The sequence below is a fragment of the Anas acuta genome, chromosome 5 (assembly GCF_963932015.1).
Source record: "Anas acuta chromosome 5, bAnaAcu1.1, whole genome shotgun sequence".
Lineage (NCBI taxonomy): Eukaryota > Metazoa > Chordata > Aves > Anseriformes > Anatidae > Anas > Anas acuta.
Window position 1 is genome coordinate 60805409 of NC_088983.1, and position 17670 is coordinate 60823078.

The window sequence follows — 17670 nt, forward strand, 5'->3', positions numbered from 1 at the left end:
TTTTTAATGATATGTACACTGAGCAGTGCAACTGCAGTATTTGACTCCTACCCTAAATCAATTCCCTATTTTGTGTGTCAGTGTCAGTGTATTCAGCAGGTTGTACGCCAGCAGATGAAACAGATGTTTAGGCCATACTGGGATGGAGCGGCATGCTGCATCAGGACCTGGATATTCCTCTTGACATCTGGATGCTTCTGGGTTGGGAAGCCTGCCTTAGGCCAGGAGGCTGTAGGAGCCTTGTGGCAGTGAACATAGGGTCCTTGCTGCTCTTTAAGCGATTAGTGCACTGAAGCAGCAATAATGCTGAATTATCGCTTGGTTGCGTTCTTCTAAGGAATCTTGGGACAAAGAGATAGTCAAGGAGGAGTATTTACAGTAAAGTCATGTTCAGAAAGACAAGACTAATTACCACGTATTAAAAACCTTTCTTTCAAACAACTTAATGGTAAAATTGTTACAAACACTTTAGGAAAGTTTTTACAAAGCCGTAAACAAATAGCTTACAGAAAAACCTCCCTTTCTCATTTAAAATCATTAGGATGAAAAAAGACAATTTCAGCTGCTTTCCAATTTCATGGTCTGGTCAAATTGTATGGAACAGACAACAAAATGTGACTGAAGACATGAAATTGAAGGTATACTAATGCTCATGCCTACTAGAGACAAAACTGGGAACTTCTAATAGCTGCAGGGAAGTATATTAGGTATGGAAGCTGTCTGACTTATGCATTGATTCTTTATAGTTTCACTTTATCAAGTTGAAAATTGTGCTGTATGTGCTGCTACAGCCTAAATTGTCTGCTGCAGCACTTTCCTTTATGATGTCTGTTATTTAAACACAATAGACATAGTATATTGCATGGAAATAGGTGTTTAATGTTTTGTGATTACTAGCTGTCAGACAAAATAGCATTTAGCATGGGTTTCTTCCCCTGCCCCCATCTTTATAAATTTTCATTGTTAAGACTATTTTACGTTTAAATGAGGACCTTCCCAAACAGATTAGAGTATTTTGGAGAGCATCAGGTAATATTCTGAAGAAGACAGGTTTGTTGTTCTCATTTAACCTCCAGTAATCTAAAGGGGTTATATTTAATTAACACTGGCTAAAGGCCTGACCTGAGAGGCAACCAAAAGTGATTGAACTGCATTTTCAGATCCAGGCTGTAATCTGTTGGGAGAGGAATAATAATAATAAAAAAAAATTAGAAAGCACCATTTACTGAAATTCTTTCTAACTAAGCTGTATTTCAATGGGCCATTTAATGCTCAGATGGACAAAGGTATTACTTCAGTCATTGAATTGTAACAAACTCTTTCTCAGAGGCCCAGTTTAAAAACTCTACAGGAAAAGTGGCTTAGCATCATATTCTCAGCAGACCAACACTCAGTCTGTTTGGAAAGGAAAGAAAAAAAAAAGTGAAATGAGGTGAGACACAACAGCCAAGTCAGTGAGGATTTTTTGCCTCTCCCTCCAGTCAGTGGCTTCACAGGGGAATTACTCTTCAGAATGCAAGAGCTCCATATTCATTACAGAAGGCTTTCAAATATATACATATTTTTAGTAGCTGTTACTTTGTTCCCCATGGTCAGATTTTGGCCTCCCTTTGTTCTTTTCTGACATGGCAGGAATGTAGTTTTCTCTCTGAGGGCATTAGAGCCCATACCTATGCTTTACAGGGTTAGATTTTTGACTCAGTCAAGGTGGAAGAAATAGGAAGTCTAATTTAAATACCACAGACTGAGACACTTGTGAGCTGAGTTATTTTATTTCAACAGAGACAATGTTACCTATATGCTGTGGTGATGTGAGATACCTAATGTACTGTCTGAACTTTAATTGTATAAAATTTTAGGATATATTTGTGAATTCATGATTTTTTTTTGAAATTTTGATGCTGTCTCATTACAAATTCTCAGCAGCCTAGTCTCACATCACCCTATAGGGTGATGGGCTGGCGTTATATCTTGAAAACTTGTCAAAGCACTATGAAACTAATAAACTAACTGTTTTACTTTCCAAGGGGAAACAAATGCAGTATTACAGAGGCAACTGCCAGGTGCCAAATTATATGCATTGTCTTAGCTACTTGCAGTGATTGATAATTTATTTGAGTTCTAAGCATTCTTTCTTGGCTTTGCCCAAAGCTTTACAGTAAACAGGTTGTGAGCAGGCATTTGCTGAGAGATTGTATTTAATTGTCATAATTCAATGAAATCAAAGGCATTTGATTTCTAAGGAGCATGATCTCAGGAACAATGCATAAATGAGAGTTTCTGCATTTAGGCAGCAACGCAGAGTGAGCTGTTTTGATGGCCATTTCTACTTCATTATGTCAAAGTAGGATGAGGTCAATAGAATGAGAAACACAGGTTCCAGAAGAAACAGAAATGGTTTTAAGAGCACCTTAATGCACGTGTTCCTGAAGGCAGGTTAGATCTTTATTGCACTGGTGCATGTACATGTATTTGACCTGTGCAGTGTTCTTCAGATTTACACGACTGTAACTTAGAGGGACTTTGATGTTGTATGTCTATGCTGTCAGGCCATAAACAGGTGGGGATGGGGAAAAATGAGTAAGTCTCTAAACATGGGTCTTGCTGCAGGTATTTTCTCGTTCCACTTGCTTGTTTCTTCTCTTTTCACAGAACAGCAGAATTAGCTTTGGGACCAGAATGTGTTTTCTGTCTATCCTCTATTTAAAAAAAAAAAAGAAAGAAAGAAAAAAAAAAAAAGAAAAAAAATCTAATAATATTTAGAGAAAGATTAGTCAAATGGTAATTTTGTCTTCAGTATATATTTGCCATTACACTGAAAACTGAAGTGGGTATTTTGTAGCTGGCAGTACTTACTCAGGCTCTCCCAATACAAGTATATAGTATGACAAATAAAACCAAACGTACAATAATTGTGCAGGAGCCACAGCGTGGAAGACTAAGTCAAGGATAAAAAGTCTATCACTTTTCCAGAACACACGCCAACGGGATCATTAAGTTCATTCATGTTTTGAGCAGGACCATTGTATGTGCTGTGGAACTGTTCTCTATCAAGTAAGGACAACTTGCCTCTCCAAAAGATGAGGCAAGAAATGAAAATCTATGAAGAATAGATACGGTCTTGCTAATTGTTTTCCCCAGCAGAAGTCTGGATCTTTGTCACTGACTTATTTAACAGATCCTCTTAACATCTGTCCAGCAGACTGTGGACTTTATTAGCAGACAAGAGAGCCACCAGTCTTAGAGCCTGCTGGGTCCGTCTTCATCTTCACAGCTGTGGATTAACTCAGACTTTCCAGAAGAGGACAACCATATGGGATAATTGGTGTCACTGGGTAGCTAAAAAAAAATGCGAAGCAACAAATGTCATCCAAACACAATTCACTGTTTTTACAGCCACAATTACTAGTCTGTTTAAGAAATAAGAAAGGCAGCATTACACTAAAAAAAGAAAATCTATTCATATCTGTGTGGGAACCTAATCAGGCTCTTGTTTCCAATGACGATGGCTCCACAGTTGCACCAGGTCTGCAAAAAGAATGCTCCTTTTGTGTGCCGATAATGTGGAAGCGATAAAATTTCCTATAAGAGACATATGTGTTTACATCATGAGATGTGTTATTTGACAAAACGCTTTGTTCTCTGCATATTTTCCACTCAGAGTTTCATGCTGGGTTGTTTTGCTGGAAAGCTTTGATTAGCTAGAATTAGTTGCTGAAGTAAAATAGACACTTTTGTTTTATGAGTCCTCTTGCTGAGCTGTAAATTATAGTAAAACATATAAGGAGTGACAGAAAGAAGTGCTGATTTGAACCTCTGACCCATGATCGGCATAAAAACATAAGATAACTCTTTCAAAGGACTACTGAGAGCCATAAATATTCCATGGTCCACTTAAAGTTAGGCCCTTTTAACAAAATAAAGCTGTTATTTTGCATAAGGGGATCTTGACTCCACAGTGCTACAACAATGTGAGCTGCAGTATCTAAAATGTGTAGAGATTCTTTTATCTTTGGTATAGGTTGGCCATTATCCGCAGCAGGGCAGCAGAAGCTATGGGAGTGACTTTTCTTTTTCTGAGCCAGTACAACAAATTTCTAGTCAGTAAAAAGAGTTGGAACTGGCAAGCATTCAGTGGTAAAATCCAGGTATCTGTTACTCTGCAGCTTTAGAGAGGAGCAAAACAGGAATTTGTATCTTCTAAGGAGACGAGCACTGAGTGGAATTTAGGGCCAAATAAGAGTTTTCCTTGATAATACGTAGAATAGTAGTGACAGACACTGAAATTACTTGTGTTAATAGTTGAAAAAACCTGAAGTGAATGAATAGGAATAACTGGAAAAAATATTCTTTTAGCTTAGATTTTTTTTTTCAGTACATGCACACCTGAACATATGTGAAAAAAAAGCAGTCATCTAACTGTTCCTGTGAATACAGAATGTATTTGTAATTTTAAAATCTCAGTTAGTTTGCACATATTGGTCTGTAATAAATCTGGCTGCACATTATCCAGCAAGTACATAAATAATCACTGCAATATTCTTTATTATTGTGACATTCGTTATGATAATTCATTGGCTGCCTGCCTGTGTTACACCTTAAGGCCTTTTACGAAGTTATTTGATGCAGTGTGTTAGAAGAAGTAGAGGCTAGTCACGCTCCCTAACAGTGAGCTGACCTTCCTGTAGGGAGATATACGAGTTTTAAAATCTGAATGTTAAGTCCACTATGGATAGGTTAGGCATGTAAAAGGAAAAAAAGGGGAAAAAAAAGAATGATGGTGTTAAAAGGAAGTCATGTACATGTATCTTGCCACTGGAATTCTACAGAGAAAAAGAATTTCTAAAAATTTGTTGCTTACTATTTATACTGTTTCTTAATCAAAAACTTTTTTCCCTAATTGTTACTCCAACTTCCTGTAGCTGTTCTTGATCAGCACTGTTTCAGGTATACCCAAATAAGACCAAATAGTTCTCAAGTCATTTAGCATAAACCTGTGAATTAAGCTAATATTGCATACTTGTTGGTACTTAAATAGCACTTGCTATCTGTGTGAAGATGAGAGGAGGGTCTGTCCCACAGTACTTGCTCATGTTTAAAACTGACCTTAATTTGATTTTTTTATCTTTTTTCTTAGTACAAATGGAGAAAATGCTAATGAGACATCCAAATTTCATCAGAAGATATTTATAAAATACTCTGTTGTAGCAGGTAGCATCTACACAAATACATTGCAAAATAAAATAAAGCATTCACTTTTAACATCAAATGCTTTATCTATTAATTTGAAGGAATCTTATTAGCATCAACAAAAGTTTTGATTTTTCCAGGTCCCAGATTTTTTTAATTCAAATAATGGTTGCTTTTATGGATACGTACATTTTCTTTAGTATACGTAGCTTTCCTTCTCTTTTTCCTCTTCCTCCTCCTTTTGTGTGGAGAGCACTCCCAGGACACAGATGCTGAGCTACGGAAGGTGTTTTTCTGGTGACGGCATCTGGCTTCTTGGCAGACTCTACAGGCAGTAGCTGCCTCCAAGTTGCCCCTGGGTTTGTCACATGGTTAAGTTGCTGATGAGTTACTTAGGCTGTCTCATGTTTCTGGATGCCATTTTCTGTTAACTTACTTCTCACTCTAAGGATCTGCATCAAAAGGCATCTTCAAACAAAGAAAGACAGCCTCGTACTATTTATTTTTTATTTTTTAATATATACATAATCCAATAATCCCTTTTCTTACCTTGGTGCTAAAGTAGAAGCCTCAACTGTCATGTTAGTCCCTGAATGTAATTGGTGTAAAAAAAAAAAAAAAAAAAAAAAATATATATATATATATATATATATATATATATAAAGCCCTATATACAACAGTAGGAAGGAATAAAAACAAATATTATTACTTTAGAAATGGTTCTTGCACACACTGAGCTGTCTGAGTTTATTTTAGTGGGATACTTATATTTTGCATTGTTTTTTTAAAAAAAAATATTCCTGACCTGGACTGCTGAAGGCTGCGCCAGTGATATTGGGTCAGATCAGCAGTAAACGTTTGATTAGCTATGATATCCAAAGCATGGGGTTGAGCACTAATCCATTCACCTTTCAAACAGAAGATAATTTTTTCAAATGTGGACTTAGTCAAACAGGATAAATGAAGCATCAAGCTTATTTTAAGCACCTCTACAACAATTGTTAAAAAAACAAACAAAAAAAAGGCTATCAAAAAGCAGTCCAACTGCAGGTGGGATTATTTAGGTAGCTTCTCTTCAGAATTGTTTGTTGGAAATAGTAAAGATGTTTTTAGTTTTGGTGAGCTTGTAAAACTCTTTGTGATTAGACAGTTCTGAGTGTTATTACTGTATGTAATATACTTGGAAGAAAAATTCTAGAATTATAGCTTTGCAACACTATGTACTAAATATATTATGGAAAAAATAACTGCATTACCTCTTGTAGTGCAGGATTTCAACAGCACTTGCAGTCACTCCTTAAAGTTTTTTATCTTTAGAAACCAAATTACTCATTGTCTAAATAGCTGAACTTTCATCTCTATAAATAAGATATTTCAGCTTTGCACAATTCATTTAAAATGCTGACAAATAAGGATTCTCACTTGATTCTCAGTAGTTCTATTGTTCAGAGTCATTTAGTGTAGCAAGTATATTTGTTGAAGATGTAACAGGACTTGCATTTTTGGTAATGAGAGACTTTAGCATTAATCTGTGTCCACAATATTCAGCATTTGTTTCTGAGAGGAAAAAAAAAAAAAAAGATCTACACCTCGGGAGAAATACTGTACAAATACATAAAAAGGACTGTGTCTTTTCACTTTGGTCATAAATCTTTTAATAAGAGAAAATAAAAACATAAATGTTTCTAGAACAGATATTTTTTTTTTCCTTACATCAAGCTAGTTTCCACTGCATTTCTCTGTAGGTCATTTTCCAAATACATCCACTGCAATTCATTGTGCTAGGTCAGCCTTCATCACCTGCTCTTTGATTCTCTGTTACACTGACTATTACGTTCACTCCCTTTCTTAACTCCATACTTCTCCTATTTCTTTGCTATTGTTTCTTCAGAATTCTACTGCAAATAATAATGTCTGAATTCTAACCCCACTGCTGTGACTGAATTTTCCCTCACCGAAGCAGTCAGTTGAAATGTCTATTTATTTCCTTTTCGTTCTTGTATACCCAAGTGCAACTGCTGTCTCCATTTCTTCCCTGAGCTTATCTACCTGAAGAAAGTGCCTCTCTCAATAGCAGCAGTTGATCACTTCTCTTTATTGAAATATCTTATTTTTCCACAAGGTCTGCCATTGACAAGCCACTGGTAAGAAGGTTATGATTATCATAATTCTGTGTTAGGTGGTAAAACAGCTTGTCACAAAGTTAACAAGTTGTTGTCAGTGCAAATCTCCCTTAAGTGTGTTGATTTAAGGCCCATTCTATTTTCCTCACCATGTGTTACTTCTGTAACATTTGATTCTCAAAAATTCTTCACCTTTATTCATTCGTTTAGACGTAGATGCTGCAGCCCACGAGGTAAGTACTGGTATTTCTGTTGTAAAAATAATAATAATAAAAAAATTCTGGTGCATAGAAAGCGTGTTTACTGGGCTCAGTGTCATTCAGCAGAGCATATGTGTAGGAACATCACAGGACTACGTGCAGGCAAAAAGGGACCTGAGCTGATGAAAGAATTTTGATTATCCAAAGCTAGTTGAAAAAAATAGTTGACAAACTATTGAAAAAATGTTCTGGAAACCTGGGAGAGGGATGTGTCTTTGGGAGAGGCCTTTGTCTTCTGGGAAGATATGGATGAACATTGACAGTGAAGGCAGTTATCCATGTATAGTATGAAAATGTCCCACAAAGGTGTTGTCAAACTTAGATGACATTAAGAAAGGTTTAAACATTTGGATAAGCCAAGATGCTCTATTATTAGTTCACAGTTTTGTTTGTCAAATTTTAGATTGTGGATGATTTTTTTTATAAATACAGTGAAGTGGAAATAATTCATCAAATGCCATAGGCAATTTCGAAAGCCGGGAATGCTTCCCCTCTTACCCCCCAACATAATTCTGCCCCCAGTTATTATTTTCATTACTTATTTGATTCTTCTTGGATTGTAGCTCTAAGCAGTAGCGAGGGCTTGGTATGAATTCTGCTGTTTCCAGGTAAAAAAAATCAGTATGTACTTGTGCTGTGCTGTGGGCATGCTGAGTACAGCACTTTCTCACTCAGCTGTTTTTCTTTTGGTAGATGAACATCATTCTGACCCATAGTGACCTCCAACTTTCATAAATTCCCCTCAGATTTTCAGTTGATTAGGGTTAGAATAGAGTTTTGGAAACAAGTGCTTAAGTTGATAAGCTTGTAAGTTCACAGGTGCCTAAGTGTGAGACTTCATTTGCCATTGCCTTAAATGAGACTTATGGCATTTCAAAATCCTACTCTTCAATGTCAGAGCATGACATTACGAGAAACCTGGTTCTGAAAGCTGTAAAACTACATCCTTAGCTGATTTTCAAAATTGTTAACTATGCAGGAGCATTCAGTAACTCAAAATCAGTACTACTAAGAGTTGGATGCTGGAAATTGGATTGTAAGAATCTAACTTAGTGACCTTTTTGAAAAAGAAATAAATCAGGCCATATATTTTTTAAAGATTCTTAAAACAATCATAAATACTTGATGGTTTTGAATATCTAATTTGTAATCAAGAGCTTTCTGAGTCAGTGATTGGCATCAAGGTTATGTAAAGCTGTTCTCTTCATGTGCTAGAAATATAGTGAAAAGAAGATATGGGTTGGTGTTTGAGGTAGGTTAATTTTTTCAGTCACTACTCAATAGCTGGTGGGGTAGAATTTCAATTGAAAAATTTCAATTGAAGATTTTCCTTTTCAGCACTGAAAGCCAACAATCAGTATTCATTCACTGTTTTTTTTTTTTTTTTTTTTTTTTGATTATTATTATTTTTCTCCTTAATCTTGCAAATAAAAGCTTCACAACCTGACCATCTCAATGTGAGGTCCTAAGTTTTGTGCTACAATGCTGCTATTTGCAAAAATACCCATTTTGTCCCTGCATCAGTGGTGTGTTTTCCAGATTGGCTAGCTTCCCGTCCAAACTAGTATTTAAAAGAAGTTATACAACCTTCCAGTCCACATGGCAGTTTTGCTAGCACTAGTGTGAATTCTTGCAAGGTTTGCAATCGTTTATGGAACAGCTTTGTTTTAAAATCTATGCAAACCAGAATGCTAATTACCGTTACTTATTTTTACATTTGCTTTTATTGTGTAAAAGAAATATATAGAAATGCCAAACTAAAGCTGGTCCTGTGACCTTGGAGTAACCTAGTGATGAATTTTATATATGCTTATATATATATATAATATATATATATATAAAAACATATATATTATATAACATATATAATGTATATATATATGTTATATATGGAAAATATATAACACATGTATGTAACATATAATTTTTATTTTCTGCCTCCATTCAAGAACATTTCATCGCCACTACTTGCGGGGCAGCCAATAAATCCCTCAAGATATTGGGAAGGGAGTGATTAATAACAAATTTAATTCCGTTTTTAATGTTTGCATTTCCAAAATCAAAAAATTGCCTAGGCAGTCACTTTAAAGCTTGCTTTTGTTGTTACTGTCTCTGTGACCCTTAAATACTGAGAACAGTTTGGTTGCCAGTCCTGCTGTGATTCAAGTCCCAAGTGATTGGTGAGGCCTCCCCTGCCTGGCGTGCCTGGCATCCCATTTCTCCCTAGGCTTGAGATGCCTGCTCAACATAAGCTGTACTGTGGGCTGCCAGCATTCGGGTGTGACAAGCACACCTTTGCTCGCTTGTCACTGCTGATGGAGCTGCCAGCTCCATCTGCTGCGTGTGCCGGGCCTGTGGCCAGGAGCTGGCAGCGGGGCCGTGAGGTGGCCGCTGTGAGGTGAGGCCGGGGCTGCCCCCATCCGGTTCCAGCCACCCCTACCCAGGCCGCAGCCAAGTCCATCGGCGAGTTGGTGGTGCCTTAGGGACAGTGTGTTTAAGAAAGGGATAAATGCTGCATGGCAGTGAGGGATGAGGGAAAAAAAGTGTGAGAAACACCCCTGCGAGCACCCCGGCCAGGAGAGTGGCAGGAGGTAGAGGACTCAGGACTGTGAGGGAGCAAAGATGAGTTGAGGAAAAGTAGGGGCATGTGGGAAAGGAGCTTTAACTTTAGTCTGTCTTACCATCCCTACTGTACTGTAATTAGCAATTAATAAAATTATTTTCCCTCAAGTTGAGTTGGTTTTGCCCATGAGGGTAAAAAAGGGGTAAGCGATCTCCTGGTCTTTACCTAGGCCCATGAACTTTTTCATCTTATTTTCTAGCCAGTCCTGTTGAGAAGGGGGAGGGAGACAGCAGCTGGGTGACTTCATACAAGCAGTGCATCCTAGTAAGCAGGCATAGCATGACCTGCAGAATGTGCCTTTAATTTATAGGCCACTACCAAAGGGGTAAGATCCCAGTAGTGTGTGTGTGGGGGGGAAGCAACTACTGTATACAATGCATTTCCATTTTTTAGAACATCACAGCAAGCTGGGAAATTAGTTTTCTGGCACGGAAAGAAGCTAGCACCTTAGCCAAAATATTTAAACACTACTGGTTTCAACATATTTATCTGTGATCCTTTTGTAGCCTTTGCATGGTATTGAAAAGGGATGTCAGGGAACAAACAAACAAACAACAGCTTCCATTTGTCACCCAGAGTTCTGGCTGTGCCCCTCCTTCATGCGTTTGTCTAGCCACTGAGTCACTGAGCTTGCAGTATTGTGCAACTTTCGTTTCTGTGGAGGCTTGTTATATTAGAGAAATTGTTCCAAAGAAAGCAACAATTATGACATAAGCACATCTGGCTCTTGCAAATTATTCTTTATTAAGCTTTCATTTAATTACATGTGCTGAAAGGTCTGCTTTTGATTACTGTAATTTTTTTTATTTGTCCATCTGAATGATAGTAATGTTGGAAATTACATACAAACCACCTGGCTTTTTTCTCACTAATAAGGCAAAGTTTATATAGATTTATGTGTAGAAGAGGGATTAGGATCTTCCCTGTTTATGTTAGAAGAATTATTGCTGATGCTAATTCAAGGTGAGAGTTTAAATTTGGTCACTGGGAGGAAATTAAACCTATTTGGTTTTGTTCAGTAAATGCTTTAGATTGGTAGGAATAGTTTACTTTAATGTACACATTTTTTATTATGTTTCAGTTAAACTTTTGAAAAGTTGGATGCATATTCTGTGAGGTTGTTTTTGTATTTTCATCACTATTTACAGAAATTTTTAAGACCTACACTCATTAATATTTAGAGAAGGTAGAGATAACAATCACTGTGCACTGAGGTGGAGACATACCCTGTTGCCTATTTTAACTTTTCTTGCTATCTAAAGAAGCAGCATTGCCTTTTGGTAGCAAAGGATTCCCACGTCAGCTTCCAGCAGAGGTTCTAAAATTGACGTTTTGTAGAAGGCCTTGAAACATGGATTGTTTCTGGCAGGGGCTGATATCTCTTCATCATAACCAGTCTCACAGTGGTGCCAATTCTTGGCATATTTGGGCATGGTATTACACTTTGCTCTTTATTGTGACCAAGATGGACAGTATTTACTGCAAAAGTGAAAAAGAAATTGATAAAAAACAAACATAAGAAGAAAGGTATCAGTGTGTGGAAGTTTGCTAGGATTGTTTGTTTGTTTGTTTTTCTTTTTAATAATGAGAAGGGAAAAGCCACAAGCAGGAATGTGCTAAAAACAAAACAAAACAACAAACAAACAAACAAACAAACAAAAAAACACTAAATCTCTCAATCGCTCAAGAGAAGCAACAGCAGAGCAATAAAAATTATGTACACTTACAGCTTCTCTTCTAGGAATTTTGCAGGAATATATTGTATATCTTCTTGTCTTCCAGCAACTGTATGCAGCTCAGCTGGCAAGCATGCAAGTTTCTCCTGGAGCCAAAATGCCATCTACTCCACAGCCACCAAATACAACAGGGGCACTCTCACCCACGGGGATGAAAAATGAGAAGAGAGGGACCAGTCCGGTAACTCAAGTTAAGGTATTGCTTATTAAAGAAAAAAGTTGGCACCTAAAAAGTATAGTGAAACTAATTGCTCTACTTGTTTTACATCTGGAAGTTGAAGCACACAAAAGCTCTTCAATATTCAAATAAAATGTTCAGTTTTAGTACTGCATTATCAGTACAGAGAATGGAAGAGAAAGTATTCACTTCTTGCTTCCAAAAATATCATACATCCCACTTCCTACCATAGGCAGCACAACATATTCATCAGTAAAATGTGATATTTTCAAAATTTCAGTTTGTAATCTAGTAATGTGCATAAATGGCATCCACGTCATAAATTGTTTCAGGTTGAACATTTGAGCATCTTAAAATACAGTGCTAGCTTATGTTGTTAAGGCAAGAGAGCCTGTAGATCTTCTAATTATTTTTACAAATCTAGCTGTATTTTTTCCACAGTTTTGGAAGAAGCCTCACATAAAAATAAAATGTAATTCAGGACTCCAGGGAAAACACTGTAGCACTGCAGATTGATTTGACTTTTGCCGCTTTCACACAGCTGCTGACAACTGGGCTGCTCCTTGTTGGTTTTGTGCCATTGCTGGGTGCTTGTGCCTGCTTATTCTCACTTGCTTGGAACTAGGCAGCTACAACATGGCATTTGCCAGCAGCGTGAAATGAACATCATGCACCCCTTGAAGTCTGGTGCATCAAGCACCTTTGGGTGGAACTGGTTGGCTTTTGTTGCTACATTTTCCTGTGGTTCTGATTTTCAGGAGTGCAAATACACTGGAAAACAATTTACTCCAAACTGGAGAAAAAAAATGAAGAAAAAAGGAAACAACAACAAAAAAAAATACCAACAAGCACATTCAGATATTTTGTCAATTTGAATGATAGTGCTATAAATGCAGAACTATTAAAATAGATCTAAAGAAGGCATGTAGTGACTTTGTGTAGAGAAGTATGCATTTTTTGCTAGCTGCTAAAACCTTGCAGGCATATATAGTCCTTTAGCCTCAAATCAGCCTGGGAAGATTTTACTTGCTTGAGGTAAGGTTTTCTCTTTCCTTTCCTTTTTTTTTTTTTTTTTTTTTTTTTGACATGAGAGTAAAATATCATTCGTTTTTTCATTATCATCAATCATTGTGGTAAAGTGTGGGTGAATAGATATTTCTGCCTGGGCTGATAAATTTCCATGACATTTTTTTGCTAGGCTGAGAGTACTAATAAATAAAAACTATTCCATTATGGCTAGATCTAACATTTATTTAGCAAAGTGTTCACTTTACTTAACTGTAGATGTGTATTAGTTCAATATTTTACCTCTTGTAATCCAATGCCAGGTTTGAGAGCAGTCAGTGAAATTTACCACATATGCAGAGTTTGTTATGGTCAATACAGAAGCCACCAAAAGCAAAACCCAACTCTTTCAGCAAAGTTGCCATAGTATAGTGATACCTAACACCAGTGATTTATGGTATTGAGAATATACTACTGACTACTTTAATGTGAAAAAGTAATTTCATAAGTGAGTGAGCCAAATGGATCTACACCAAACCAAACCTTTACTATATGAGTCAAATTTTCCCTGGTTAAATTTAAGCACATATCTCCTTGAACCAAGGCCAATACCATTCCAACTTTGTGGCCAGCTGAGTCCTATTACAGACTTGACCACATGCAAATTCTTGGGGGTTTCCCTACATAATTTAACTTGAATGGACTGAAATATATGTTAATAAAAAAGAAGCCTTTTTATTGTTATTTTATTAACAAGATTGCATTGAAAATATTAAAAATAAACTACGAGTGCTTTATGTGGATAAATACCAATGGCTAATGAAAAAATAATTATTAGTATAAAACACTAATAAAATAGTGCTTACGTGCTGTCTTTGCAAATTTTTACTTATACAGAACATGACAGTTTTGATGGTCATGCATTGCTTAAATCCTCTATGTGTTCTCTGTATTTATATAGTTATTTATATATACTATATGCATTATTTATAGAACTAATGGGTTTCTTTTACAGTAGTCAGATCTTTCAAAAAATAATGATAGGTTTTTCAAGTCAGTGACCAGAATGTTTTCCAGCTTTTTGGTTGCCTCACAGAAGAGAATGCTGTTTATGAAGTACAAACAAACAGGTTCTGGCAGTGTTCAGATTTTTTTTCCCATGATGGTATCATCAGTAGTAGGCAGAAAATTATTTAGTAATTGAACACGGTAGCACAGGTTTCTATGGTACATGCTCTCAAGCCTTAGTCTGGCAAACTTCATAGTCTGAAAGGGGCTCTGAACTTTCACAGAAATTCATTGAAGCCAGTTTGTACCTGTGCAGCGAAACAGCTTGCACATAACTCGGCCACAAAGCACGAGAATGTACTATGTCTCTTATACCTTTGTGTTTCTGCTTTCACTTGGACTCTAAACAGGTGTGGGCATTTGTGTGTACTGCAAGGTCAGGAAGAATAAAAATGTCAAGCAGTTTTATAGGAACAGTTTAAAAGTGGTGATATAATGGCATTTTAAATACCCATTTGTTGCATTTTCCTGTATAATGCTTTGTATATGATCAGATGTACTTCGTTAAATCACCGCTTGACAGTAAGGAGAATGGAAGAGATGAGATAATGTAGTGTATTATTGTATTCTGACACATAGTTCTAAGCTTTGAAATGATCAATGTTTTAAAATGGGGATGATACTCGCTTATGTCTAGCATGATTCTGCTTTGGGCATATTTTAGATGAGAGATCTGTCTTGCTGGGCTCTTTAATTACAGAAAATCACTATTTCACGGTTTTCCAAATGCTTTGTCTTAACATATTAAGCAAAAGGAACAAACCCAGAGAATGGGAAGAAGGTTATGATGTTAATATCTACCCCCATCAAAGAAATTAATTACTTGAATGAGCCTTCTTCCAAAAGTTTAGATTTTTCTCAAATCGACTTATTCTCTCATAGCACTGAAACAAGATGTTTGTCAAAGAGAGAATTTCTTCCATAATTGCGTATGAAAAGTATCAAAAGATATAAGTGTACTGATGCTAGATTTACATATCCTTAAAAAATACTCCTTGTCTTTATGCAAATGAACGTACAAATACACTAAAGGTTGAATGCATAAGAAATAACTACAGAATACAGAAATAATTACAGAAGTATCAAACAATCAAGAAGCAGAATTGCATTTATATGAAAAAAAATCTGATTTTACACAAAACTGTCAAAAACACATGGCACAGAGGAATAATAAAATATTGTAAAATATACAAAATTAAAAGTAGAAAATATATGAAATATATTTTAAAATGCATACACTATGCATTGATTACTGTAAGTCAAGGAATCTAAATTCAATGAAATTCTTATCCTTATTGTGAGGGAACAGCATAGATTATTTTACTAAACAAAACATGCACTCAAAATAAGATGCATGGAATGTATAAGCTAGCAGCAGCATTAAATATGGGCCAAAGAACTGTCAGGGGTTTCCAAATGATTCTTTCATGGAAGTACTTCTGATTGCTTAGTTTTTAATACATTTAAAAATAAGTTACATAACTTATTTTTATAGTGCCAGGAACTTTTCAAATAGAACAAATGCAAAAGCGTTACTGAGCTGCTGGAAATTTTAAATAATTCTTTGTAAATGCCCTAGGTTAATTTAGATCTCTGAAAACACATTAGGAAATTAGGCTGTAATGTGAGCTAATTCAAATTTTAATTTGGCAAAAAGAACGATCCAGCCACATAGTTAATGTAAATAGAAGCATAACACGGAGAAATTAATGAGATTTCCTTTCATTGAATCTTAAAGGAGGCAGATAATTAGCTTCTTTTGTTATTATTGCAGGAGAACGTGGTATTGTCTTCGAGGTGTAAAGTAAATGCTGCTTGCAAAATGATTTGTTCATTTGTCTTTTCCTAATAGTTATTTACATTAAACTCTTGTAGGATGAAGCAGCCCAGCCACTGAATCTTTCAGCCCGACCCAAGACAGCTGAACCTGTCAAATCCCCGACATCTCCAACACAGAATCTCTTCCCAGCTAGCAAAAGCAGTCCAGTGACAGTGACAAACAAGAGCGGCATCCCCAGCCCCCTTGGTGGATCTCTGGGAAGAGGATCCTCTTTAGGTAACTATTCTGTCCTTGGAGAAAACTGGCAGGTTTTCTGTGTAAAATGTCAGCTTGAACACACTTGCATCTGAATTAAATATATAGTTGGATCTACATTTCTGTTTAAAATGGAGAGAAAAAATGCAGGAAAGATTTTCAACTAACTCTTGAATGCCAGGGGTTTACAAGAGTAAACAAAGTGATACAGAAGTGATATGCATTTACAGAAAATACAGCAAATAAATATTTAACATATACATACAAATACATACACATAATAGATGTGCATATGTGAAAAACATGAAAAAGATGCTTATATTGATATCTTCCCCATAGACATCAAATGGATATATACATTCAGGGTTAACGTTTGAATTTTGGTCTCTGGATTAAATGGGGGGGAAAAAAAAGCTTTGCATGCATACAGAAGCTGATTAGATACTAGACATGGAGACGTGATGGCTCATGTGATGAATTAAATCTAGTGCAACAGTATATAATACTTGGAGTAAGTGAGTTTTCAGTCACTCCTTGAGCCAAGGTATGTCCATGGTTCACAATGGTAAGTCAGGCAGGAAGGTAACTCCAAATGTGGTTTTCAGCTGTTTAGCCCAAATATACCATTAGTTTTACCCAGAACAACATTCTGAAAGAAAAATAATGCTCTGTGTCCTGGGTATTAAGTTCATTCTACCTAGACAATCTACTGAATAAATTGTTTATTTTTTTAACAGAGACAAAATTTCTTCAGCCCAGCCAGTGTAGTTTATTATCTGTTCACTTTATTGTTTGTTCAAGTTTTTATTATTTGTTCATATATCTGCCGAGATTCTGTTAATGCTTATGGTTGCAAATAGGAATTTTTTATTTTTATTTTTTACCCACATTCAGGATTTTTTAATTAAGAGACAAAGCTTATTAAGTAATGAAACAAAATTGATCTGAAAACTGGACACGAAGACTATCTTAACTAGTCAAGAAACAGAATCAAGAGCTGTAAAATTTAGATTACCAGGCCTAAAGATCAGATAGATTTTACCCATGACTAAATACAAACCACAGCCTCACAATTTGTAGCTCAAATGTACTTATAAAATGTATAGAAACATTTGTGAATAATGAACAGACATGTTAAATACATACATTAAATATATAAAAATTATGATTAAATATATAAAAATTATGATTTGTTCAATTCTCAAAAGACTTGGGAACAACATGATCACTGAAAGATCAAGTTCTGCAACTAGCTAGCTATTCTACCTGTCAATATATTTCCATCTATCACTATGCTAGCTAACATTAGAAAGTGGTGTACCAATATGAACTTGCAGACTATTCTAGAGAAATGGATAGAGAAGATGTGCCTAGGTTGTGAGTATTTTTCCTGTAAGTCATAAAAATGTTTCCCTTTGATCCAGAAATAAAGAAGCCACAGAAGTATTGTCA

General features: G+C 36.0%; 1 protein-coding gene across 19 annotated transcripts in view; it reads left to right on the forward strand.

The window, feature by feature from the left end:
• The window catches only part of SOX6 (SRY-box transcription factor 6), a 380820-nt gene that overhangs the window by 300808 nt on the left and 62342 nt on the right, over positions 1-17670 (forward strand). For all 19 annotated transcript variants that reach the window (XM_068685194.1, XM_068685208.1, XM_068685193.1 and 16 more), the window contains 2 exons: positions 11979-12128; positions 16059-16239. In XM_068685194.1, coding sequence (XP_068541295.1) covers positions 11979-12128; positions 16059-16239 — 331 coding nt within the window. The remainder of the gene's footprint in view (positions 1-11978; positions 12129-16058; positions 16240-17670) is intronic.